This window comes from Rhinolophus sinicus, linkage group LG01 (assembly GCF_036562045.2).
Source record: "Rhinolophus sinicus isolate RSC01 linkage group LG01, ASM3656204v1, whole genome shotgun sequence".
Taxonomy (NCBI): Eukaryota; Metazoa; Chordata; class Mammalia; order Chiroptera; family Rhinolophidae; genus Rhinolophus; species Rhinolophus sinicus.
The window spans coordinates 145,610,673-145,637,623 of record NC_133751.1 but is presented as its reverse complement, the minus strand read 5'-3'; the positions used below and the strand labels follow the sequence as shown (position 1 = coordinate 145,637,623).

The 26,951-nt window shown below is 35.9% G+C and overlaps 1 protein-coding gene across 2 annotated transcripts in view; it reads left to right on the top strand.

The window, feature by feature from the left end:
• The window catches only part of ACVR1C (activin A receptor type 1C), a 73,836-nt gene extending 47,499 nt beyond the window's left edge, over positions 1-26,337 (top strand). Inside the window, exons 3-9 of one of the 2 annotated variants that reach the window (XM_019727183.2) lie at positions 5,018-5,257; positions 9,969-10,199; positions 12,879-13,046; positions 16,029-16,185; positions 17,929-18,053; positions 20,179-20,309; positions 25,089-26,337. In XM_019727183.2, the coding sequence (XP_019582742.2) occupies positions 5,018-5,257; positions 9,969-10,199; positions 12,879-13,046; positions 16,029-16,185; positions 17,929-18,053; positions 20,179-20,309; positions 25,089-25,214 (1,178 nt within the window). In that variant the 3' untranslated portion in view covers positions 25,215-26,337. The remainder of the gene's footprint in view (positions 1-5,017; positions 5,258-9,968; positions 10,200-12,878; positions 13,047-16,028; positions 16,186-17,928; positions 18,054-20,178; positions 20,310-25,088) is intronic. The other variant, XM_074336648.1, reaches the window with a different exon arrangement.
• Positions 26,338-26,951: the final 614 nt, after the last annotated feature.

Sequence of the window (26,951 nt, the reverse complement as noted above, 5' to 3'; positions counted from 1 at the left end):
TAACATTATACAAACCAATCAATCTGGACCACTCTTTGTTACCAATTAGTAAAGCAACAAGAAACTCTTTAGAAATGTACTTTTGTCCCCACCAAGCTAATGTTTGAAATGACGGTACCCCCATTTACGGATGCTTCGAAATGGCAGGTTAAAGGAAGTTCACCATAAAGATTTGGGAGATTTCTCATTGCTTAGCATGTCACTCTGATTTTGACAAAAGGAATTATTCCTGTTGAGCTACTGAATGAGGTAGCTTTGAATGTCTTTGAGATAATGTATTCTCTCTCTTCTGTTTTATCTGCACATATCATTTCCACATTTCCCCTCAGAAACTTGTGAACTAAACAGATGCTCTTTAATTGAAACCACAGGGCTGTGTCATAGAAGGTTTATAAGAGGTGGATGGACAGAACGTCACTAGGTCATTCAGCTGACCCTGATGGCATGTCTTCCAGATGCCAGGACAAAAAGACCCATCCGAAAACATCTCAGGCAACATTGTCTTTTTGGTTGATTTAACTGAGAACATTTCAAAGCCACAAGCTGGAGAAAGAAATGCTTCCCTTCTTTGGAGGTGTGGGGAAGCAGTTGAAGATTGGATAGTTATACATTCATAGATTCAACCTTGAAAAACAACGGTATTTTTTTACTTGGAAAAACAACCTTTAATAAAAGGAAGAGGAGTGGTTTTAATGCTAAATTTGTCTGTGGTTTCTTTAGGGGTGTTTTGTACCCTGTAACATTTCTGTAACTACTTGCCACAGCAACTTTTGGGAAGGAAGCATTAACCTTGAAATGTTTTACAAAAATGTACTTTGTTTGGCTGAAGACCTCTGTTTTCTTTACCTGAATATGTTTTTAAACAGTTGTCCAGCCTGTACATATCTCTTCAGGTACTCTATCCTCAATGAGTTTCTATTCCTCACTCCATTGTTATGTCCTCAGTGTCTAGTCCGTTGAATGCCATTCAAATATAGTGAAGAAATGTGTCCTTAAGTTGAATATAGATATTATACTACAAAGTTTTTGTGCCTATGGTCAATATAAGTTATTTGAAGTCATTAATGAAGTCCATATCTCCACTTAGTACTAAGGCATCTCCTCCTAATGGCATATACTAAGGAATTGTAAATAAGTAATTAGAAGGTCATGTAAATTTCATCAATATTAACTATTTTTCATACTTTTCATAAAGAAAAAGAGGTCAGCAGGGAAGGAAACCTGGAGATCATGTTCACTTCTCATCTTTGTCTTTTCGTCTTGAGGAGTTTATCTCCCCAAAGCCAGAAATAAGAAGTGGCAAGGCGGTAATGGGAGCAATGGACTCTCCAGGGAGAAGGGAGGCATCTAAACTCATTCCAGATTTTATTTGGGCATTGGCAATTACCACTGACTTTCATCCTCACCAGTTCCACTCAGGTCTCTAAGGAAAGTTGCAAAATTGACAAAGACAACTTTAAAAAATTCCTCCTTCCCTTCTTCCCTCCTTCCTTCTTTTTCTCTGTTTTCTCCCCCCACCCCCACCTCATCTTACCTTGTTGCATTGTTTTGCCTTTCACATGACTCTCTCCAGTTGTACACAAGCTTCCACCCCATTCAGGTCAACATTCTGTTCTCCCTGCCTTGTTAATTCTTCCTTCTCCTGTGTTGTCACGGTTTCTGTATTGTAGAGCTTGCATAGGGGAGATATTTGTGAGCTAGGCTCTCACACATCTGGGCTAGTGCTTTTCTCTTTTTTACCCCATTCTCTTCTATTTACTAGGGAGTGACATAACTTGAAGTAGCAATGCAGCTCTACCCAGACCTCACTTTGCGGATTAACATATCCACCCCCCCCCCCCCTCCGTGAACCTACTTATCCCGTGGAGAATACATTGTGGTTGAAACAGGCAATCTCAAAAATTGGCAATTATCAAATAATAAGAGTTCTCTTATGATCAAAAACATAAAACCTCTTAGAAAAATTCATGTGTTCATCAGTGGTATCTTATTAAAATGTCTTTTTAACTGCACTACTATCTTCTTTTACCATGAATCATGGGGTGTAGTCTACAGTTTTTCTTTATTTATCTCCTGTAGAGATTACAATCAGCATTTGGTTTAGAAGATAGTTTAATAAATGTTTGCTTTAAAAATTGCTCAGTGTTTAAGGAGGTCTTTCTGAATGCTGTTCCTAGCTTTTTTCTAGCTGAGTAATCTTTTTTTCTTACTAATCCACATCAGTAAATTTGTTCACAAAAGAAGAAACATTGCACATCTGTAGTAAATATCCCTGAGAGCCATAGTGATCACTAGAGCAGTGCACTTTTATAGAGATTATTTTCAGGGTTGCTGACCTTTTGTTTCCTTATTGGTTGCCATAGTGATGATCTGAGCTCTGCTTATGAGAGCTTTACTAAAATGAAGACAATCAATAAGCTTTTTAAGTGTAATGTTTATATTGATACTTCCTAATAGCATATATCAAAATAAAATTTAGCCATATAAATGTATCCAATAGTGGAATTTTATTTTTAAAAACATGTTCTAAATAGATATTTATACAAATTGCATGTGATTGAGTATACTCTGTGGCTTTCTTGGAATACATTTGTAAAGACCTAAAAATGTGTATATAATTTGAAATGTAGATTTGAAAGGTTATTGTGAATCGGATAATAAAACTCTTTTATAAGTAAGCTTTAGAAGTTGTAAGTACCATGGTTAATGATTCTAAAGCAAAGTCAAGTCAGTGAACTCTGTTAGCACCTTATAAGAATACTCAAGGCCAAGCTCTCCCCGTGCACCTGTACAACTTCTAATGACATCAGAGGAATCCTGCAACACTCAGAAGGCACGTTGGTGATCTGCCAAAACTAACTAGGCAAGGTGGAAGGTCATGGATTATGTTTGTTTCCAGAGTTCACTTAACAGTTTTAAATCTTTTACTCATTGGTTGTAGATAGACTACTATTTTTAGGATTATACTGAAACTTCTATGAACACAGTTTTGAGGAATTTGATTCTTCTTCCACTAGAATTAAACAATATTTGTTTTCAAATTATGTTCATATTATTTTGGTTGAAACACTGTAGGTAAAATGTAAGTATGCTTAATATAATAAACTATGATTGTCATTGCAAAGAAGGAAGTCTGAGGAATGGTGTAATTCACAAGGTTCATTATCACTGTAATTTGTCTAGACTCTAAGGTGAAGGTGCTATTCTATTGCTTTCTATGCATTGTCTTGAACTCTAAGCAGAGTCAGCTGGGGTGGGGTGGGGGAGGGTGAAGTTTGCCCAAGGCATAATAGCCACCTGTAACTCTCTTCTCTCTCCAGAGCCTTCATTCTTCTACTTCTCCTTGATATTTGAGAGCCTGACTCCAGAATTCTGTTCCCATATTCTATCAGATACTCTCCAAGTTTTATTAAAAACAAAAAAATCAACATTCCCAATGGTAGGACTTGGGGATAAAATTAAATTGATGCTGAGGCTGTCTATAGTGAATGAAAAGAAAATGAACTATGTGCTCATGACAAGTGACCAAATAACTACTTTGAAGTACACAGAAAATATCTTTATTGTACATTTTTCATATATCACTGTTTTTATTTTTCTAAATTAAAAAGATTTCTTAAAGGCAGGATGAACTTTAAAATTTTTGGCTATATGTGTTTTAAAATTAGTGACAAATTTAATTATATCTTTATGTTATTTGGTTTCAATTATCATATTTTTCTATAACTAAAAATCTTCTCCTTTACTTATTAAGAACAAAATGAATAAATCTTTTAGTGATTCTGCTATTCGCATGCTATTTATTGACCATCTCCCATTGTAAACACTAGGATGCAGTTGGAAACAAAGCAGATAAAATTCTTCCCCTCATGAAGCATATGTTCTTTGGAGGGAATCAGATAATAGATAAATGAATATATGATGTGCCAGGTGGTGATAAGATCCAGGAATTAAAATAAAACAGGAAAAGGGTACAGAGAGTGAATGGGGAATGAGAAAGAAGGACTATTTTAGATAGTATTGTCAGCCAAGAACATCATTTCCTGCCAGGATTATTACATTTGGTTTCTAATTGGTCTCTTTGCTTGTTACTCTTGCACCCCTAGTGTCTTCACACTAAATAGACATTAAATTTATTTAAAAAAAAAAAAGTTAAATTACATCTTTTGCCTGCTCAAAACCCTGTAACAGCTTCTACTTAGAATAAAATCCACAGTCCTTCTTTTAGCTTACAAGACCCCATATGATCTTTCTCTTTTTTTATCTCCCTGACCTCATTTCCTTCTATCTGTCTCCTCATTTACTGCACTCTTGGAACAAGTTGTTTCTGAACATGCCAACTAGGTCTCTATCTCAGGGCTCCTTACCCTGGCTGTCCCTCAGCCAGACACATGGTTCCCTGAGATACCTTCCACTGTTGCTCCCTGACACCTCCCAGAGTGGCCTTCGGTGACCACGCTATCTGAAGTACCATCCTGCTATCACTCCAGTCTCTTTCCTCTAATTCATTGTTCTTCATAGTACTTGTCACCTTCTGTTTTTGTATTACATATCCATCTATTTAGTAGGTGCATGAGAACATAAGCGCCACAAGAGCAAGGATTGGGCCTCTTTCACTCAACACTGTTATCTCCACACCTGGAATGGTGGCAACATATTGCAAGAGCTCAGTAATTATCTGTGGCATGAATGCATGAATGAATGTGCTCTAAGTATGTACTGCTAAAAAATACTAGAAAAATGTTAAATGCTTAGTCTGTGCCAGTGCTTTCCATGGTCCTACTCCTGTCTTCCATTGTCACCTTGGGTAACTGTTCCTGGCTGCTGTCTAACCTCAGGTCACTTTCCCCATCTTTGATTACTACACAGAGAGTCTTTGCCAACTGACATAGGGTACACTGTGTGGCTGCACATTCTAGATCTGAAATTTGGGTGATGGCATTTCCAATTTCTAAAATATTTTAAATGGGTTGATTTATGGTCACGTTCTTTCTTTCTTTCTTTTTTTAACCTGAAGCTTCACCAAATACCCCCAAACTCGGACCCATGGAGCTGATCGTTGTTATTACCGTGCCAGTGTGCCTCCTGTCCATAGCTGCAGTGCTGACAATATGGGCATGCCATGGTCGGCAGTGCACATACAGGAAGAAAAAGAGACAGAATGTGGAGGAGCCTCTCTCTGAATGCAACCTAGTAAATGCTGGAAAAACTCTAAAAGATCTGATTTACGATGTGACCGCCTCTGGATCTGGATCTGGTAAGTGCCCGTGGTCCATTTTTCAGTAAGAAAACTCTTATTTAAAACTAAATCGAAACAATTGTTAACAAAAAGGAGCCCCAAATATTATGAATTCCCTCATTTAAAATGCTTGATATGGTACATGGTAAGTTCTGGTATAGAAACTTATTTTAAGAGTTGATGAAGAGAAAACACTGCCATGGCTGAAAAAGTCATCTCAATTGGCTTTTGTGCCTTTAGGTATTCTGATTCTCATTTTGACATTCCTTCAGAATTTATTTCTGAAGCAAGAAAGAGTTTCTCTTCTCTCCCCTCTCTTCCATGATGATTAGTAATAATCATTGTTGGTCTCTTGGTAATGCTTCATGGGCATGAAGGGGTTACTGTATTTAAGGAGTTGAGTTCTGGGGATAAGTACGTAGTTATGCAAAATAGTGTTCTTAGAGCACCTTTGCTGTGACTGTTGAAGGTCCTTAGAATCTGTACACACCCCCTAGGATGTGTGAGTGACGTTACCAGGGAGCTGACCTGGAATTCAAATCAAGACTATGTTTTCTCAGAGCATAGAAACTGATGATGAAAGGGAGCAGCCCAGCATTCCTGTGCTGGCTTTGGCTGCTACGCTTGTCTGATAACTCTCTTCCTTTTTACTGGAACTCCAGAACCCCTGGTGAAGCGACTCAAAGTACCAGGCTGCATTCCATCCTAAATGAGCCTTTCTCATAGCACACAGCATCGGAGGGCTTTCTGGGTTTCTGGGGAAGGAGCAGTTCCCCCTGTAATAGCAACCTTCCTGAAATGGCAGCAGGCTCCCTGCTGTCATGCCTACTTCTAGAAATCTTGTCAACATGCGGTGGTGCAGAAATAGGAACTAGGGCAAACTGAGGTGAGCCATTTCAGAAGCCCCTATGTCCCCTCTTGCTTTATAAGGGTCACTAAGGATGATGGTTACCCCGGACAGATTTTAAGGAACTCCCCAGCTCATGGCCGTTAGGAACATCCAGGCAGGCACAGTTAACAGGGGCAGATGACAAAGGGGCATTCGCATCTATATGAGCTTTCATATTTAACATGACGAAGCTGTAGATTCAGCAAAGAATCCAGAAAAGAGAGAATTCATATCAATCATGTCACCCAGAGAGCTCAGATATTATATAATGGTTTACTGCGTCTGGGGTCAAGATCACCTGCTCTCTCTCTCACTGACCAAAATCTCCATGTTTGCACCAGCACTGCACAAATTAGGTGGCGTGTTTTCAAGGGAGGGATACTGGAAAAATGTCTCCAAGCTGCAAAGTCTATAAAACTGAAATCCAAATTAAACTATAGAAGGCTAGTATTCTTTCTTTCGAGTAAAACGTGTACAGATTCAGTGCTCTTTCCTTTCCTGAGCATTACATTTTGGGGCCCACTGTGCTCTAATTTCTTGAGCATTGGCAACATTCTAGGCACAGAATATGTGCATAGAAAGCTCTGATTTGTGCCGACTTCCTTGAAACCTTTTATAACCTTTTTATGAGGTTCAAGTGATTAAATGCCTATTTAATTACCACCAAAACGTTTCATCTGAAGATGTTAGGTAGAAATGTATATTTTGGAGCAACTCCTTGAATATATTTAATGTGACCAAAGATTTTCCTCTTAAATAAATATAATAGAGATTTTTATAACTGGAGACCATATATTTAGTTTAAGAAAGTAGTCATGAACCAGGGCACAAAATAAATTAAAAAATTAATGTTAAGTTTTTGGTGTTTTTTTGCATCTTTAAACCCAAATATGGATTTATTGACTGCTGGATGCTCTTCTCTTTAGGTTATGCTAATATTTCTCTTAAAAAGAAAGCTGCAATGTGCCCAAGCACAGGTGGTTTTTTTTAATGAGTAAGTTGAAGGAGTTTTAGACACTTTTCCCCTAAGTCAGCTGCATATGCTCCGCAGGGATCGCTGGCTACAAGTCAGTGACAGCGGCACTGCCTTTGATAATCAGAGATGGGTCTGTCTGCAGCAAGGCTGCCGCCGCAAAGCTCACCCGTGGGGAGGGAATTGGGCCATTCTACCTCCCCTCTGCTTCTCTTAATTGGCCAGTGACCTTAGAGGAGAGACAACTTTGTCAGATGCTGAGAAACAAAAATTGTGAAGCTTATCCTTGACCTGGTCAGGGACAAATTTCAAAGAGGTATAATTCCTGAAAGAGAGGAAAATGGACAGATATTTTACTGGGCTGTCTTTGAGAGTGTATTGTGTCTCAGGCGGCTTCTTAGGGACTGTGTAGCATGCTGCTTTCCTCTCGTGAGATAGCACTTCTGACATTACTGAAAGGTGCCTTTCCATCAGACAGACAGAGCTGCTACAACCCCGGTAAACAATGAATCCAATGAGCCGACAGGGAGAAGCGAAGTCCAGGTATCTTCGAATGAAATCTCTAATTGTATGCACAAGAGTGAGATTAATTTGGGTGGTTGCTTTGAAAGATACTGAAGCAACTTCTATTGAGTTTTACTGTCTCAACTTAATTGCTGTATTGAGTACCTTAGATAATGTTGTCTTACTTTGTCCTGGTCTGTGGCATTGATCGTGTGCTTGATCAATTTTCAGTTTGAAAACATTGGCTTATCCAGTTCCCTACCTAAATATTGTTGCATTTTTGTTGGTAGTAGCTGTTGATAGTGATGTTTTTGTGAGTGTGTGTGTGCAAGATGGAGAGGGAGGAGACAGATTGCGATTGCGATTTGGCCCACTAATAATTGTTAGTACAACTTTTATTGTGAGTGGTCAACTAGTAAAATTGACTGTAGCCTATAAAAATAGCCTAAAAATAAGACTGGGTCTTATATTATTTTTTGCTCCAAAAGATGCATTGGGGCTTATGTTAAGGGAGTGTCATCCTGAAAAATCATGTTAGGGCTTATTTTCCGGTTAGGTCTTATTTTCAGGGAAACATGGTAGTTGGCTGCTAGGAAGCTTCCCAGTGGGAAGATCTGCAGTCATAGCGACTAAATGGTGAGAGAACAAGAGTTTGGACTGAACACAAGTGATTTAGTTGTAGGTCTGCCTCCCACGAGCAGCCTATTCCCGGGTTAAGTCTTTGATTACTGTGGGGCCCCAATTTTCTCTTCCCAAAAATGATAAAGTTGAACCACATGATCTCAGAAGAACTTTCTGGCTGTGGGGCTTTGTGACTAATTGTTGAGACCCATAATAGCAAACTTATAGCCTGTGCTTATTTAGTCATAGTGGGTGGTTCTCATGATGATGAGAACATCTGAATAAACCATGGCTCATTTCAGAGCAGAGGCTGAATCCTGCAAGAGCTTATAGTTGTTGCTATGAGGGTTTCTCAGCCATCTGAGTACAATGACAGCAACTAAACACGACTTTGCAGAATAAATCATACTGTAATCTTTTTAATTATTTTTCTCTAATTGTAAGACTAATAAATACCCATCATGGAAATTAAGAAAATGTACGAAGTTATAAAGAAGCATATCATAGGTCATTTCGATTCCACTCAGTAGAAATAACCATCATAGCATTTAGCATGTGTTTCCTTTTCAGTCTTTTTCCTGTGCATGTTTTCAATAACTAGGTACATTTATTTAGATGGATAGAATTTATTGTGCTATTTCCATTTAACGTTATGGCAAAAGTATTTTCTCATGTCATTAAGACATACCTCTTCATAAGCTGTATCAGTATTATTTACTAAAGTAATTTGTACTAAGACACAATATTAAGGACTAACCATAATTGAGCATGTAATATGCAGATACTGTGCTAAGTTCTTAACATGTTTATTAATTCTCACAGGATCCCTATGAGATGAGTAATATTACACTCTGTTTTTCAGACAAGGAAGCCAAAGCTGAGAGAAATTCATTAATTTGCCTATGGTTCCCACGTTGCATAGCTGAAATTTGAACTGAGGTCTTTCTTATCTGTGCTCTTAATCTCTCATTATATTTAAGAATTTTTCTATTATCATTTTCCTTATTTTTCCTATAAATAATGATAATATCTTAAACATTTCGAGTTTATTTTGCATTTTACATTAAATCTTTAGTGTAGAATTCTAGAGGTGAGTTATTGGTTCAAAGAATCTAAACATTTTCTATATACATAGAATATATTTTCATTGACTTTTTGTATTCCACAGAAATTATCCATTGGATATTATCTATGACTGTACCTTGCTTTTAGAGTAACATGATTACTTCACTTAATTGTTGAATTTTACCTCACTTAATTGTTGAATTTGAATCTTTACTTTCCAATTTTAATTTTTTTTTTTAAATTCTCTAAGAATTCTTCTGCTTCCCCAATTGTTCTAGGGACCACATATTTTACGTGAGAGGCTAACATCATATTTTTATAAACATTTGTATATTGAGTAACCTGACTAGCTTTACTGCACAAATCAGAAAGATTTGCAGCAGTTTTGGAAAATCAAATATCTATAGCATCAGGCTATGTTCACTAAATTTGATCATATGAATGTTGTATTTGTGAATATGGGAAAAGAAATTCATATTAAGAATTTAGAATATTTTTTAGTATGCTTTGACATTAAATTCAAGTTTGATATAAAAGTGCTTATTTCTTCAAAATCAGTAAAATTATTAAAGTGCTTAAATGTTTGCTCTTTAATGTGAAATTAATGGTCATTCTGACAGGTCTTTTCTGGCACTTACTTGTTTTTAATCATCAAATTCCATCTTTCCTTTGGTTAGGTCTACCTCTATTGGTTCAAAGAACAATTGCCAGGACGATTGTACTTCAGGAGATAGTAGGAAAAGGTAGATTTGGTGAGGTCTGGCATGGAAGATGGTGTGGGGAAGATGTGGCTGTGAAAATATTCTCCTCCAGAGATGAAAGATCTTGGTTTCGTGAGGCAGAAATTTATCAGACGGTTATGCTGAGACATGAAAACATCCTTGGTTTCATTGCTGCTGACAACAAAGGTATTTTTCATTCTAATTGGTTTCAGCAAATAAAATGTTATGTTTATTGTCAGATGAGAATAAATCATCTCTTTGTTTTATTAATAATAAAATCTACATAAAAGTGTAATTTCTTTATTGAGGAAAGAAAATGCTTTCCTCTTTTCCACAGACAAATATTCATAACCATACAATAAAGCAAAGCAAATGAGTGGTATGAAATCTTGATGACGCTATAGCCAGGTAGATATTTAAGATATCTGATGACTGGTATGGCGCAGGAACCACCCAATTAGAACAAAAACTTCAATTTGAACAGAGTCCTCAGAGGATCCTGCAGGCTGGGTTTCATCTCTTTAGGTGCTGGGTCATGAAGAGGTCTGGGGTCATCTTGATGGGGGTGTTGCTTTGGGTGTGTAGGGCAAAGTAATGTCACTGGGAGTTTTCAATAGCAGCTGTGAACTAATCAAGACAGAATTCTTTCCATAGTTTAATAACTGGTACAAACATACCAATGAATGCTAGCTGAATAGTCACCTTTGCTAGGACTATACTTTTCATTTGTACAACAAAATTCGATTCCAGGACTCACATTTTCTGTCAACATTACTGGAATGGCAGCAAGTAAGACAATTTTGGTGACATTTTCTATTAATGTACTTTTAGTATGATTTGTATCTTGAGGTTTAACAGCCCTAAAGAACATTACTTTTTGCGTTCTGTGGAACAAGAGAGAGCATACACTTTCTGATATTTAAATAAATATTCATATAATATTGTATATATCCCTGAGTAATCAAGGACTGGATATAAAGTTTGTGGATTACCTATGCTCTCTTTTCTATTTTTGCATGGCTTTTACTCAATTAACTGTGCATTAGTTGCCTTAAAGGGAAACAGGGAACAAAGGTGAGCAAAACTCCAGTCAATTTTTGTTTTTAATTTGAATTAGTAATACTCACGAAGAAATTTGAAGACGTAGAGATTGTAACCTCTAGGTATTAGGTTGGTGCAAAAGTAATTGTAGTTTTTGCAATTGTTTTTAACCTTTTAAACTGCAATTACTTTTGCACCAACCTAATAAAAAACAAATTACCTGTGGATATCAGGCACCCACCATTACCTATGAAAGTTAAAAATCTATGATTATGTTTATCTAATAAAATCTCGATCAAGAAAGTATTCATTATTAATTAGATGGCAAAAGAGAAGCTTAGTGTTATTGTACATTTTGGCCATAAGTACATTTGCTAATGATTTGTCTTATCTCATTTGCTAGGGAGAAACTGAGCATAGCCAAGATGAGCTTAAAAAAAAAAAAAAGATTCTTTCAAATTCTTAACTACGTATTTTTTGAAAATATATCCAGCCTATTGAAAATGAAACATTTCTCATTAAGCTGTTAAGAACTACTTTTTTTCCTTCCTAAGGTTGAACTAAACTACCTACTGGTTAGATTAATTAGCAATGTTGTGAAAGCAGTTATGACTGTAGTTATATGGATCGTCTCGATGGGGCTAATTTGACAAGAAAGATCCTCTTGAGTTTCCCTTCTTCAGTTAACTGGTCTACCTGTGTCAATGGCTTCCTTATCCGTGGCTTTGTGCCTGATTCCAAATGGTCTCTAACATCACTTTCATCTTCATACATTTCTGTAACTTTTGCATCACTTACAGTTTCACTTTTTAGTTAACGGTCTGACAAAGACATTTAGTTAACGGTCTGACAAAGACATTGATGTGAGAGGCCAAAGATAGCCACTGGTGTTAAGCTAGGAGAGAGGTGTGAATAAGGGTGAGTTTTATATTTGGTCAGTTTATCAGTGAATTTTATCATGTTATGTTGAATTTTGCATTCCTAAGAAATTTTTATCACTACCCAGATTTGGAAATTAAATATTTGAATAACAAGGAGCTCTTGTACATAAAATACTAGGTAGAAAGAGTCCTTACCAAATGTTCATTATAGTTCCCTTTCTCTGAGCATCAGCACCAGTCAGGACTGCCCAGGGCTATTATGGACACTTTATTTGAAAAACAAAAGCTGACTCTAGGGATTTGTGCCTAGAGAAGTTTTAAGCTAATATCTCTTCTGCTAAAAATCTTTTATCAGCTTGATTAGCTTTTGGTTAAATGAGGTAAATTATTTGAAAATATCTAGTAATTGTCTTTGGCTCTTAATATAAGCTTTTGGGCAGAATCATCAGCTTCATATTTTGAAAAGTGAATAACACGAGCATTCTTAGAATGTTAGGGCTTTTGGAATAATAAGAATACTTTGTATAAATTTGTTATATTTCTCTTTTTTATTGATACAGCCTTTCTTAAAAGCTCAAGAGTAGTTTATAACACAACACTGAGCCTAAATGCATCTTTCAGTGGTTTCTCCTGCAATGTGGTTGCTATTACCAGCAGGTATCGATATAGAGGTACTAACAAAGGAGTTGTTCAGTTAGAATCACTGCCTCACAGCTTCTTTTAGCCATGGTGAGTACATATAACAGGTCCTAGGTAGTATATCAACATCTTCAGGAATTCACTGGCAATTTTTACTTTACTAACTTGGACTGTCAGCATGATCACTGCAGGAATTAACTTTGCTTTGTTAACAATACAGATTTACTTTAAGCTCTGACATTTGTTAAAAGCGTTTGGCTTCTTTCCCATCATTATTTACAGCAATAACATTTTTTCCTGTTAGATAATGGAACTTGGACTCAACTCTGGCTTGTCTCGGAATATCATGAGCAGGGGTCCTTATATGACTATTTGAATAGAAACATAGTGACAGTGGCTGGAATGATCAAATTGGCACTTTCAATAGCTAGTGGTCTGGCTCACCTTCATATGGAGATTGTGGGTACACAAGGTATGTATTTTCTCTTTGATTTTTTCCTATTTAAACATGAGGATAGAAAACTAAGTTGTATGTTAGTATTTAGTGGTATTCTAGTTTATTACAATTCTCAAATGTAAAGAAACACTAAAAGTACTTTATAAAGCTGAAGATTTTGTCATCATACTGTCAACTCTCATCTACATATTTGTCATTTTTTATATTATTCATAATAGTATTTTTATTCCTGGTGGCTCCATCTTGGCCACTTAGCATATATACCTGAAAGATCTTACATTGGTGGCAAATGCTCTGTATTCAGAGAATACAAATTAAATATTTACATTTGATAATTAAAATAATTGGAAAGGGTGATGTGATCTTGAAAAAGTATTTATACACCATGTACTTCAAGGCCAAATAATACACACTGTCTTTTTAAAAAACATATGTTTATTGAAGCCGATATTGTACAGAGCATACATTAAAATATATTTCACTTATACCTGCTAATACTTATGAGGGAGGCACTGATTTTTGCACTTTTCAAAATACTCAGAGGTATAACTGGGCATATCCATTGCAATGTTCTATGTTCTTAGTTTCCAAGAGCTATTTTACATCTTTCTTGATTCAATGCTACAAACACTTATTAACGTTTAGTGTATACAGGGCACTTTCAGGGATGAAGATATGAATAACAGATGTTCTCTACCCTGTAAAACTCCAGTCATGTGTGTGATGTTGATGTATGTGTATTGGAAGGGCAGAGGAAGATACATGTTGTAGTATGATTGCAACTAACCCTCCTAACTAAGGTGAGCTGTGTTAAATGCTAAAAATGAGGTCTAAACAAAGCAGCTGGGGGCTCAGGAGAAAGTGATTCTGACCTGGGGTGGGGCAGGAGTCAATTGCAATCCTTGTTGCCACAGTTCGAGGTCTGCATGATGAAGATCTTTACAGGCTTGTTGAGGAATTTGTGCTTTATTATCAGAGCAGTGGAGAACCTTTGGAGGTTGGTTTTGTGTGTGTGTGTGTGTGTGTGTGTGTGTGTGTGTAAAAACTTTTGTTATGTAGCTATTTTGTTTTGCTTTGGTTTTCCCCCTCAGAATAGTGTCTCAGAGGTGAACTGCTTGATCCCAGAGGAGAAACATTTTAAGATTCTTAAAACACACTGTCAGATTGCTTTCCATAAAAAGTAGTGCATTCATAGGGTTTCTCCCCTGTGTGGAGGCATTGGTGTCTATAAAGGTATGAACAAAGGAAGTTTCTCCCACAGCCAGGGCATGTGTGAGTTTCCTCTCCTGAATGAATCTTCTGGTGCTCAGGAAAGTCTAATGTTGACAGGTTCTTCCAGGTTGGCCTTCTCTGGGTTCTATCTCTATAGAGTGGTTATGATGATCTATAAACTTTGCTATATCTGGGGATTTCCACATTGATTTTTCTAAACATTTTTAGTCTTTTTTGTAAAGTAGAACCATGGACAGCATTCCCTTCTAAAGGAACAACGAATGGATGCAAAGTGTCATTTTCTTCTGCTTTGAAGAAGGTTCTTCATTTTCTCTCCTGATCTCAAAACCTATCTTGAAGTCAAATAAATGTTTCATTCCTTTGGAATCCCACAATCCGTTCACCCATGTCATATCGCTATGCTCTACTGGGAAGCTCAGGCTAGGCTGTGGTATGGGATATCTTTTCTTATCTTGCTTTTCACCATAACCCTAAAGTAGTGGCTCTTAATCTTTTCGGTGGTTTTGAGAACTTGATGAAAGCCATGGATCCACTTCCTGCTCATGCGCTGTGAGGTGTCTGGGTCTGCCTTTCCTACAACAACTGGTGGACCTGTCTTTTCCCCTGTGGGTGAAGAGTTTCTTGGTGGGGGCAATGTTAGCAATTCAGATTTCTGGGCCCACCCTGACACTGTGATGCATTGGATCTCCCGTGGCCCGCGGGTTTGTACCTTAGTAAGCTTTCTGGGGAATTCTCACCCCGGTAGCCCACTGATCATACCCATGTTGGGATTATTTTCCATAAATTGATTTAGCGACCTCGTTCCTGCCTGCGGCCAATCCCAGAGACACCCTACTGTCTTCTCTACTTATTGAGTTAATAGAGAACTTGCTGTAGGAAGTCGTTAGTCTAGTCAGCATAGTGGATCTCAAGTTGGGATTCATGATTTTTTTAAACTCTTAAAATTATTAGGACCCCCCAAAAGTTTTTGTGTATGTGAGTTATGTCTATTTACTATGTTAGAAACTAAAATTGAGAAATTTAAAAATCCTTATTAATTTACTTAAAATAACAATTAACTAATTAAATATTAACATAAATAACATTTTTCTTTTAAAAAAATACATAATTTTTTATAAGACCAACCAATCCAGTAAAAATAATGGTTTTGTTTTATACTTTTGTAAATCTCTTTAATGTCTGGCTTAATGTCTTGGTTTTTACACTGCTCTTCATTCAATCTGTTCCAGTGTGTTGTTTTGGTTGAACTATGTTAAGAAAAGGTGATGTCACACAGATTTGTAGTTGGGAAACTGTCTCAAGGACCCAGGGATCTTTAGGCCATTTTGAGAACTGCTGGTCTAGGGTAGTAGAAGTTTGAAAGTTGTTTTGTAAGGGAATGTTTGCTATGTTTTTAAGTGTACACAACAATGCTAATTCTTTCCCTATTCATTCAGCAAACATATATTGGTGGCCACTGAATGTTACCTAGTGATGTAAGTATTGGAGGCATGCTGATGACTAAGCCACAGTCTCTGCCCTAATGCAGTTTACAGTTTAGTGGGGAGAGAGATATAATTAAACATGCATAGAAATAAACAAGATACTTTAAATATTGATAAGACCTATGAAGAAGGCAACATGGGATACTCTGATGGAGAATGACTTGGGGTGCGGAACGGGTAGTCAGGGAAGACCTCTCCTAGGGGGTGACATTTGATTCCTTTTAGAGAGATTCAAACTTCAGTAATGCAAAAGTGAATGTGCTCTTCTTGTACTTCATAGGTAAACCTGCTATTGCTCATCGAGATATAAAATCAAAGAATATCTTAGTGAAAAAATGTGAAACTTGTGCCATAGCTGACTTAGGATTAGCTGTGAAACATGATTCAATACTGAACACTATTGACATACCTCAGAATCCTAAAGTGGGAACCAAAAGGTAAGGTGACTTACTTTGGTAGCACACTAAGACTTATAACTGCCCCATAAACATGCCTGCAATGTAGGTGTGGGGCGGTCGGGCAGCAGGTCCAAAAGGGAAATCATTAGGCCCAAGAAAGCAAGAAGTCTTCTCTGGGTCACTGAGAAATCAGTGGCACGATGGTTATAAAGCCAGGCGAGTTGGCATTTTGGTCATATAGGAAATAGCCATTGGGGTGGGGAGGCCAGTGGAGAGGAGTGGTGGAAGAGACGGTGATATATTCTTTTTAGTGCGCCACATTCTGATAATACATTTTGCTACAGGGTGTGGGTAGGGGGGGATGTCAGAAGTATGTAGCTCCTCAAAGCCTTTATACCTTGTAAATAAACTGAAACCCAGGACTAGTTCTGTATGTTCAGCTTCTAAACAACAGATACAGAATCAAGACAGTGGACCAGATAGGTGAGGGACTCTAGATAATACATACATATATGTATATTGCATTCTCTTAATATTTAAGAACATTATGTAACAATTTATGTTTTTACCTTTAGCTTTGTATCCTTAAGTCTCTCAAATTGATGTGTATTAAGACACTGAGTATGGACACTATTCCCACTTTTAAGGAACAGAATCTCTGAAAGTTAAGAAGAAGCATGATATAAACAGAGCATACCACACATGTGTCAGGACAGGCCCATTACTAATGGGGTTTCTGGTGTTTTCCTGTGATGTCCAGCCCGGCCATAGGAGCAGCATATTTCCATTTCCTTTTATCTGATTTCAGGCTCTGTGCCACTTTGCCATCATTCCACGTTTTTTGACTTTAAAATGAGAACCAACCAAGTCATTTCCTGGAGTTTTTAAAGATCCTTGAGAGTAAAGAATTTCTAAGTTGGGATAGTTAGCCTCCAAGCCATATTTGAGAGTCCAGGCCAGTCCCTCTGAGTCCTTCACTTGGTTCCCTGGGAGACTTTAATGAGGCCCGAGAAATACCTCAGGATAGTTTATTCAGACTGGGCAGTCCTAAGAGACCTCTTTTCTTTTCCCTATAAAAAGCAAGCTTTAACTTGCCCATCTGACTATCCCCACCTTAGGACCATCAGGGAAGCCTTGGATACCAGGTTCCCTTAGAGGATCTACAACTTTTAAAAGAGTTTGGTAGAGTGCTGTATCCTCACCTCAGTATTCTGAGGAAATTCTCAAAATCTCCCTATGCCAACTAGGCTCAGTTAGGTCCCATGGACTGTAGAATTCTTTGATTTAGTCCTCTTCAAACAAAGCTGGGATTTTCTTGGAACCAATGCATAATAAAGTTGTTCATTCAGAGCAGGTATTTGTGGAATGCTACTGAGTAATGTGCTGGAGGACTGGGCCCACCTTGATGAATAAAACATACTCTTTGCCCTCAAAGAGCTTTCCTTGGCAATAAACTACTGGTGGAAATTGAGTTCCATCTCTCCTATCGAGTGTTTTGCTTCCTAAATCCCCTCCGGCTGTACTTTTCAAGTATTGGGCTCCTGGCACACAAGCTTTAACACTGAGGAGGATGACCTCTAGTTCTATTTAAAATATTTTTAAAATTATGGTTGAGTCATAACTGTATCATTTAATTTTATTCTATTCCAGTGGCTTAGATGTACCTGTAAAGTTGATGGAAGCTATCTTTACTTATATTTTATATCAGGATTTATTAAGATTGTGTTTTACTGGAGTACTATAAAGTCATACGCAGAATCTGAAATGTGCATGTTTTTGAAGGTACATGGCCCCTGAAATGCTTGATGATACAATGAATGTGAATATTTTTGAGTCCTTCAAACGTGCTGATATCTATTCTGTTGGTCTGGTGTACTGGGAAATAGCCCGAAGGTGTTCAGTTGGAGGTAAGATTTTTGACATATTTTTTGTGCCTGCCTTTCCTTGATGCACTCAATATAAGATATGATATTCTATCTTTTTTCCCCAAGCATTATATTGAATCATTTCTTAATATTTAAAAGGATACCTTTTGGTCATATCTTTTCAGTGGCAAAAATGGAGCGTCCTGCATATAATGGAGATTTTATATTAAGATTACTGCTCAGGTGGGAGTGACAGTTCTCCTGGTAATTCTGATTTCCATAATGATACTTTGCAAAGCACTTGAAAATTTTATTTGAGTTTGTATGCAGTTAGCCGTATCCCAACTTTATACCAGAAATGAAACCCAAAGAATTTAAATGATTTGCCAAGGCCACAGGATTGGAACTGAAATTTTCTGGTTCTCAGGCTTTTCGTGTTTTCTTTTCTGTGGTGAGGAGTGTGTGGGGGACAAAGTGGGCAGCGGACGTGAGCAAAGACTTAAGTTCCTTCCCCTACGGCTCACAGCAGTTTAGAGATTAAGTGACAGGAAGATTTTGAGAGGATGAAACCCTACACATAACAGTCTGGTGGAACTGTTGCATCAGTGGAGAAAAGTTAAACACTGGGGGAAAATGCTTTAAAGTTTTCTCTTTCAAGTGAGACGGACCTAGTGCTAAGCTTTGTTATAGCGACTTCCTGAAACTCTGTTGAGGCAAGTTACTTGGTCTCACTTTCCTCATCTGTAAAATGAAGAAATAATAAAACTGACCCCTTTGTTTTTGAGGTGTTAATGGATTAGCTCAATGAATTCATGTGAAATTTTTAGTGCAGCATGCTCGTGGTAAATATTCAGTGAGAGAGCAGTCATTATTAAACCACTGTCAGTTTTTATATTTTGTGTTGATGTCGTTTTGCCTTACATCAGTCTCATTTTTTTAAATGAAAAACGTACAAGGTTAAACTTATATTTGAATGAGAAAACAGACTTTTCCCCTTTTAGTCATAGATGAGATAATAAAGCATTCTGGAAGATAAAACTCTTCATAAACGCAGTAGAATTATAGTGGTGTAGAACATGGGCACTGGAATCCCTGAGCCTGGGATTGAGTTCCAGATCTGACCTGTACTAGCTGTGTGACCATAAGCAAATTCACGACAATTTTTTTGTGTGTCTCAGTTTCCTCATTTTGTAAAATAAGGGTAATATGGTACCTTTTTTAGTCAGTGGTTTTGAGGAATGATTAGCGAAAACATGTAAAGGGCCTAGGACAGTTCTTGGTAAATAGTAAGATTCAAACATATTTGTTATTATCTTTAAATTTTTGTATTGATATTTGTCTAGATTTGCTTTTGGGATTTTGTCAAATTTTCTGCAAATGTTGAAATAGTAATTTAGTTAACATGATTGAAAGTTAATTTTCTAATATTATGGCACATCTTTAATATTGTGAATTAAAAGGACTGTAGTTAATTAAAATGATTTTATCAGAAAATTCTTGAATTTAAGTAATATTCTGATAAATAAAGTCAATTCTTTGTCTATGTATTTGAGACTCTTTAAAATATTAATCTTCATGTTGAACCATCCATTTTCAAATACTTTGGTGGCTTCTTTGGAACATTTTCAGGTACAATAGGTGTAAAATCCAAATATAAGAATCTCAGCTTTTGAAAGATTAGCTAATTTTCAAAAATAGAAAGCAATTTTGTTTTTAAAGGTTATTTAATGGAGAAATGTACTTCATTCACAGAGCAATAAATTTTGCAATTAGGTATTACTTTTCAATTTCACAACGGCAGTTTATGTAAATCAATAATTTACATAATTTTCATAATATAAGTTATAGTTTATGTAATTATTTATATGTAAATTATATGTAATACATAATCATATAATATTATGTTATATAAAATAATTACATATAATTTTGTTTTATGTAACATTTATGTAATTATCAATATTATATAAGCTTTCGTAATATAAAATTTTATAAACTTATAACTATTCAACTGAATGCTTTAGATGTATATCCTTGGTTTTATAGTAATTTTAATAAATGTGACTTTACAGTTTTCCATGGTTCCACTTGTGCCTAATTGGTGTTATTTTGAAATACGCATCTTCATTATTTGCATTGGGAAATTTATAATGCAAATTTCTTATAGGAATTGTTGAGGAGTACCAGTTGCCTTATTATGACATGGTGCCTTCAGATCCCTCAATAGAGGAAATGAGAAAAGTTGTTTGTGACCAGAAGTTTCGACCAAGTATCCCAAACCAGTGGCAAAGCTGTGAAGTAAGACTATGTTCTTATGTGTATTTTTCCTGTCAGGGAGGATTTTCAGAGAACATGTCATTCTTTTCTTTTAATCTAGGCATCCAATTCATTCCATATATGTAGGTGTATGTCTTTGATTTTATTCCCTTTAGCTGTATGTATACATAATGCTGAGTTATGTGGCAGTAACAAACCCTAACATCCCAGTGACTTTACACAGTACTATTTTATTTCTTGCAATACAAAGCCCCCTAAAGGTGGGGACTATGTGCTGCTATCTCAACACATAGTTTTTAGGTGTCTATGTGAGGAGAAGAGAGAGTCACACACTGGCTCCTTAATGCTTTGGCTTGAAATGAATCATATTGTTTTCACTCTTCGTTCATAGACTAGAACAAGTCACGTGGTCTCATCTAACTACCAGGGCTGGGAACTGTGGGGAGAACAGGCATATTGGAGCATATTCAATATCTATGCCACACAGAGTATTACAATTTCAGCCATCCTTCTATTCTATAAATTATTCCTAATCCCAAACCCTGCTAAAGTTTTAGCTTATTCTCTCTCATCAGAAAAGCTTCCTTTTCTGGCAGGGATGTTTATTGTTTATGTCCTCACCCCAACAACACATGTAATAACTATCATATATAGTAGACACACAATAGATGGTTAGCAATGCTTGTTCTGCCTTACATGAAGATAGAGACTTTTTTAGCTCCCACAGGAAGAAAGGAGACAAGGTGGAGGGAAGACTGTAAACCATCTAATGAATTACAGAACTATTTTAATGCTTTAATCTCCACCATCCTAGTTATTACTGTGTATCTTCTGCCATATTTGAATGTAATTCTTGCAGTCTTTTTTAAGTTTTGTGTTTGTCCTAAAGATTATTTTATACAGTTGCTTTTTTTCCCCTCTCATCTTTTCCCCTCCTTCATGTTTCACTCAACTCTTTTCCTATTGAAGGCAAGATTTATAGCTTAGTATTTCTATTTTGTGTATCTAAATACAGGTAACCCCCATATAACACAGTTGTTAGGTTCCTAAAAAATGACGTGTTATGTGAATCTGTGTTATACAAAACAAAGAACTAGTACAAAAAAAGGGGTAGATTCCAAAAATTAAAAAAAAACATACTATTATATTTTTACAATTAAGAGAAATATCTTTATTGAAGCACTTTTCACCAAAACTATAACATATTAATATGTATTAAATAATGTTTTCTTCATCATCACTACTAAGCACCATTAATGGAGGGCATTTTCTTTTTGACAAGATATCTTTATCCTCTGAACTTAATACTCCACGAACAAAATGGATTTAAAATTCTAATAAATTTTGAAATTCTGCAGTCAAATCTGATACGACATCCATGCTCGAATGAAAAATTTCAAATGCCATATCTTTTGCTCTTAAAAGCTTTTATTACATTCCGTGTTATTCGGGGATTTTCTAATTTCAAATGAGATATATCTTTTGCTCTTAAAAGCTCTTATTACACTCCATGTTGTTTGGGGATTTCTCTAATTCTCAAACTGTGTTAGAGTGAAACCATGTTCTAGGATGCCATCTTATATGGGGGTTTCCTCTACTTAATTTAAAAGCAGAGTTTGAGGCATTTACAACCAAATTGAAATTAAATTACTTTTTTCTAATATTAATAATTTCATGCATGCAAAGGAATAAATGACATATGAAAAGTTTAAAGTACAATAATAAAATGAAAAGCAGTGAATTCCCTACCAAGTTTAAAAAATGAAACATTTCCAGTGCTTTGAATATCCCTTTCCCCTCTCAGATGTTACTGTCACAACTATTTATTATTGTCATGTTTTTCTTTAGAATTTTGCCATACATATTGAAAAATATATTGCTTGCTTTTGTGTATTTATAAAACTTATATTGAAACTCACTTTAGATATTCTTAATTTTTGTTATTTTGTCTTATATGTGTATACCTATAATCTGTTCATTTTCATACCTGTGTAGTATTCCATTTATGGACATAGCACACTTTCTTTTTCCACTGTACTGTTTATTGTCATATCTGTTATTTTTAATTTTTTAAAATAATGCTGCTATATATATACAAAATATGACTGTTTAAATTTAAAAATTTTATTATAGTAAAAGACATATTTCCATTAATCCCCCTCAAAACACTCCCCCTTGCTTTGAACACACTTATCCCATCATTCTTGCCACTTTCTGAAGCAGTTCTGGAAGTCCTTTTTCATGAGTGTCTTTAGTTGCTCTGTTGTGGCTGCTTCCATGTCCTGAAAGGTTTCAAAACGTTTACCTTTCATGGTCATTTTGACCCTGGGTCAGAGCCAGAAGTTGCATGGTGCCAGATCCAGTGAATAAGGTGGATGAGGACACACTGTAATGTTTTTGTTTGACAGAAATTGCCGTACCAGAAGCAATGTGTGACATGGAACATTTCCAATGTGATTACAAAATATAGTAAATGTTGCTGCCAAGTGCCATCCAATGGAAATGCAGGGATCTTCAATACGGGAAACGGTACATGGAACCTTAGTAACAGTGTGTGACAAGTTTCAACTTGTTTGGTGCAGTTAGCTGGGTGTGAACTACAGTTGAGAGAAGGTGTGTTTTAAAGTATGACATAAATTATCCCCCATTATGACAATGCTCTGTGTCACACATAACTTCCGCTATAGAGCAATTTCTGTCAAATAAAGACATTATGGTGTGTCCTCATCCACCTTTTTCACCGGATCTGCACCATGCGACTTCTGGCTCTTCCCCAAAGTCAAAATGATTCAGGACATGGAGGCAGCCACGACAGTGCAAGTAAAGACACTCATGAAAGAGGACTTCAAGCACTGCTTCAGAAAATGGTAAGAACGTTGAGAGAAATATGTTCAAAGCGAGGGAGAGAATTTTGAGGGGGATAATGGCAATGTGTCTTTTACTGTAATATTTTTTTTAAACATTCACTGTATTGTTGATCACACTTCGTATGAATATATTTATATTTTCTTTGTTCAACATTCATTCTTAGCTCTCAGAGCTTCCTTCTAAGATCATTTTCTGACTTCATGATGTGCATCCTTTAACTGTATTTTATTTAAATAGTTTTTTTTTAGTGAGCATTTAGTGCTTGTAAGTTCTTTCAGTGTTTGGGTGTCTGAAAATGTCTTTATTTTGCCCTCGATCTTGAACAAATAGCTTATCTAGGCATAAAAATTGAGGTTCACAGTTATTAAAGGCATTATTCCACTGTCTTCTGACTTCCATCATTGCTATTGAGAAGTCAACTTACTTTTGTTTCTACTACAAAGTTAATTGATCTTTTTGTAACTACTAAAAATTTTATTTATATTTTCTTCCTATTTTAAAAACTTCTCTGTCTTTAGTATTCTGTAGTTTCTCTGTGATGCATTTGATGTACATGTCTCTTGATTAATCTTGCTTGGAACTTTTGGACTTTCCAATTCTAAGGATTTGTGAATTTTCTCAATTCTGGAAAATTCTGACCATAGCTCTTCAAATAACTTATCCTGTCATTTTCTCTATTGCCCATTTTTAGAGAACTCATTGGCTGCCTGTTAGACCTTTCATTTTACTTTGCTTCTTTCTTATTCTCCCCTATTTTCCATATTTGTGTTTTTATGTGGCATCTTTCACATTTATCTTCCAGTTGATTAATTCTGTCTTTAGATGTAGCAAATCTGCTATTTAACTTAACCATTTAGTTTTTTATTTTAATTATTGTATTTTTTATGTCAAGAAGTTTTATTGATACTTTTTCAAAATATACTTTTGTTTTTTACTTATAGTTTGAATTTCCTCTTTGCTTTTTAAAAATGTACTTTCTATATTTATTTTCTATTTTATATCATTTAGTTTAGTGTCTCATGTTTTGAAGGGTCTGTTTTTTTACTGTTTGTTGTTTCAATTGACTCAATACCCTTATGTGCTTGTGAATTTTCATTATGAGCTCAGGCTTTTAAGACTTGGGCTTGATTCTCTCTCTCTCTCTCTCTCTCTCTCTCTCTCTCTCTCTCTCTCTTTCTCGTTTCACCAAGAGCTAAGATTTAGATAATTTTCTTTGCAAAATTTCTTCTAAGGCTGATTCATCCTTACACTCAGACATCTTTGGTCTTTGCAAACATCTTGATCTGACACCTTTTGTGTGCTCCAGGCTGTGCTTCCTGTCTTTCACATGTGGTCCATCACTTCTGATATTCTGGATTGTGAGATCAGTAGATGCCACCAGAGCAGCCACTTGCTTTAGTGATTTCTTATATCTTTATGGATTCATTCATTCTCATTGTCTTCCCCTTTGAATATTTATTTTATACTGATTTTTTAATTCAGAACTTTTGATATTTATATTTACATCATTATTTTATTGTGACATAATTTATATATGGTAAAATGTACAAATCTTGGTATATACAATTTGATTAATTAAAAAAAATGTATGCATATATGTACTTACCATCCAGATCAATATATGGTGAAATTCCAACCCATCCCATTTCCCTTTTTGTCTTTCATGTCCCTTCTTAGAATATTTTAAATGATAGTCATTCTACCATATTCCCAGAAATTAATGGATTGAACTTTCAATTAAAAGTTAGACTCTGTAGGTAGATGTATTTTGACAAGATTTTCGAAGGGATTTGGCGCTAATCTCTTCCTCATATTGTTGTAAATTCACTATTTCTTCATCAGAATTTAGCATCAATTCCTTGCTTTGTGGTTTTGCTTCTCTTGTACTGTGTTTTGTGTGAGTAAAGTCTTTGATATTTTTCTCTCTTAAAGGCACTCCGGGTCATGGGGAGAATAATGCGGGAGTGTTGGTATGCAAATGGGGCTGCCCGCCTAACCGCCCTTCGTATTAAGAAGACTATTTCTCAACTTTGTGTTAAAGAAGACTGCAAAGCCTGATGATGATAATCATGTTGAAAAGAAATCTCTCACAGCTTTGTTTCTCATTTTCCCTCTTTATGTGAATGTTTTTGCCTTTTTTTTGTTGTTGTTGTTCTACCTCAAAAATAATGCAGTACAGTATTTAAGTGCCCAAAGGCAGCATGAAAAAAAATAACTCTAAAATTAAGCATGGGCAGGAGTTGGCTTCATCCAATTTTCATGCTGTCTTTAATTTTATTTTGAAAGGCAACACATCAACTCATCTATTTAATAAAAAAGATATTGCAAAAGTGTAAAATAAGCTATATAAAAATTTAAAAAGTCACTAAAGTTTTATTTTACTTGAATCAAGAGCACATGAATGAATGGGGAAAAGTGTGTTGGAAGGTGAAATGAAAACATATTCATTAAAAATGTGAACTAGAGTATGTTATAGCTAAACACACCTTTAGATGATGCAATCTATGGTATTCTCTATTTTTTTCATTAGACAGGACCTTTTAAAAAGTTAAATATTGCTCCAAACTTTAGTATATAAGACATGTAAAAGTAGAGCTGCTCTGTTGATGGAAGTGAGAGTCCCATTTACTTGGTCCCCCGCCACTCTCCCCTACTCTTCATAATCCATCACCATTGCAGCATCTGAGGCCAACAGTTTGAAAGCCACTAAAATAGTTACTTCCTCTCATTTACAAATGGGATACCTGATATCTTGAGTCACTGAGCAGTGTCCCAAAGTCACACTGCTAGTGGTAGAGCTGCCTCTCTGTCCACGTCTTGTGACGATCCACCCTGTGGGGTTAGCAAGCGTCCTACTGCCATTTAATTCCTATAGTACTTTTCTCCCTGTGTAGAAATAATATCTTTTATGATGATATTTGTGGTTTAGTAAAACAGAAGACAAATTGAGTTGTTTCTGCAGAATCATAATGGACCTGCATGAACTCTTAGGACAATATTCATTGATGTTTTTCTTATAGAAACTTCATATTCACTTATTTAGATATGTATTAATGATTTCTGAATACTTTCAGAGATTAATCAAGCATAAAGATCCCTTGTCAGAAGTAGTCTTTAAGATGCACTTTAGAGATCCCTGCTACTTTTCTATATACACCATTAGAAAGAAAAGAACAGAAAAGGAAGAGGAAACTAGGAGATATGTTCTTAAAAAATTAAGAAAACACTTAAATGAAGTATAACAACCAAATTCTACACAGGGTATCAGTAATTGTAAACAGATATTTCCCTAACCTTCCAAAATGAACGAGTGGGTGTGGAAGAAGAAGGCTCATGATAATTTTGTCTGTACTTCCCGTGGAGACAGAAATGATGAATTCTGAATAATACATGGAACATTAAATATTTCCTTCAACTCTATAATTCTGCTTTGATGAAGGAGTTTAACATGGAGTCTTTTATTGCTCTAAAATACTGTTTCCTAAACTCTGTCCCTTAGAACACTCTTCTGAGATGGTCCAAGACCAAAAGTGTTCTTTGGTAGATTCTGAGAAAGTGATACTGCACATTAGTGTGTCATGTTTTTTGAGGAGTCTAGCAGTAAAGAAATGTTACATGAACTTTATAATAATGTCACATTTCATATGTATAGATATGGATGGACCACAGACATTATACTGAAGCAATTTTAATGTATTACAGCACAACTTGGCATATGCATTGAAGTTTTAAATAAATTTCTTCCCCCTGCCCCCCAAAAAATGTTACATGAATTTCTTTAGGTTGAATTTCCCA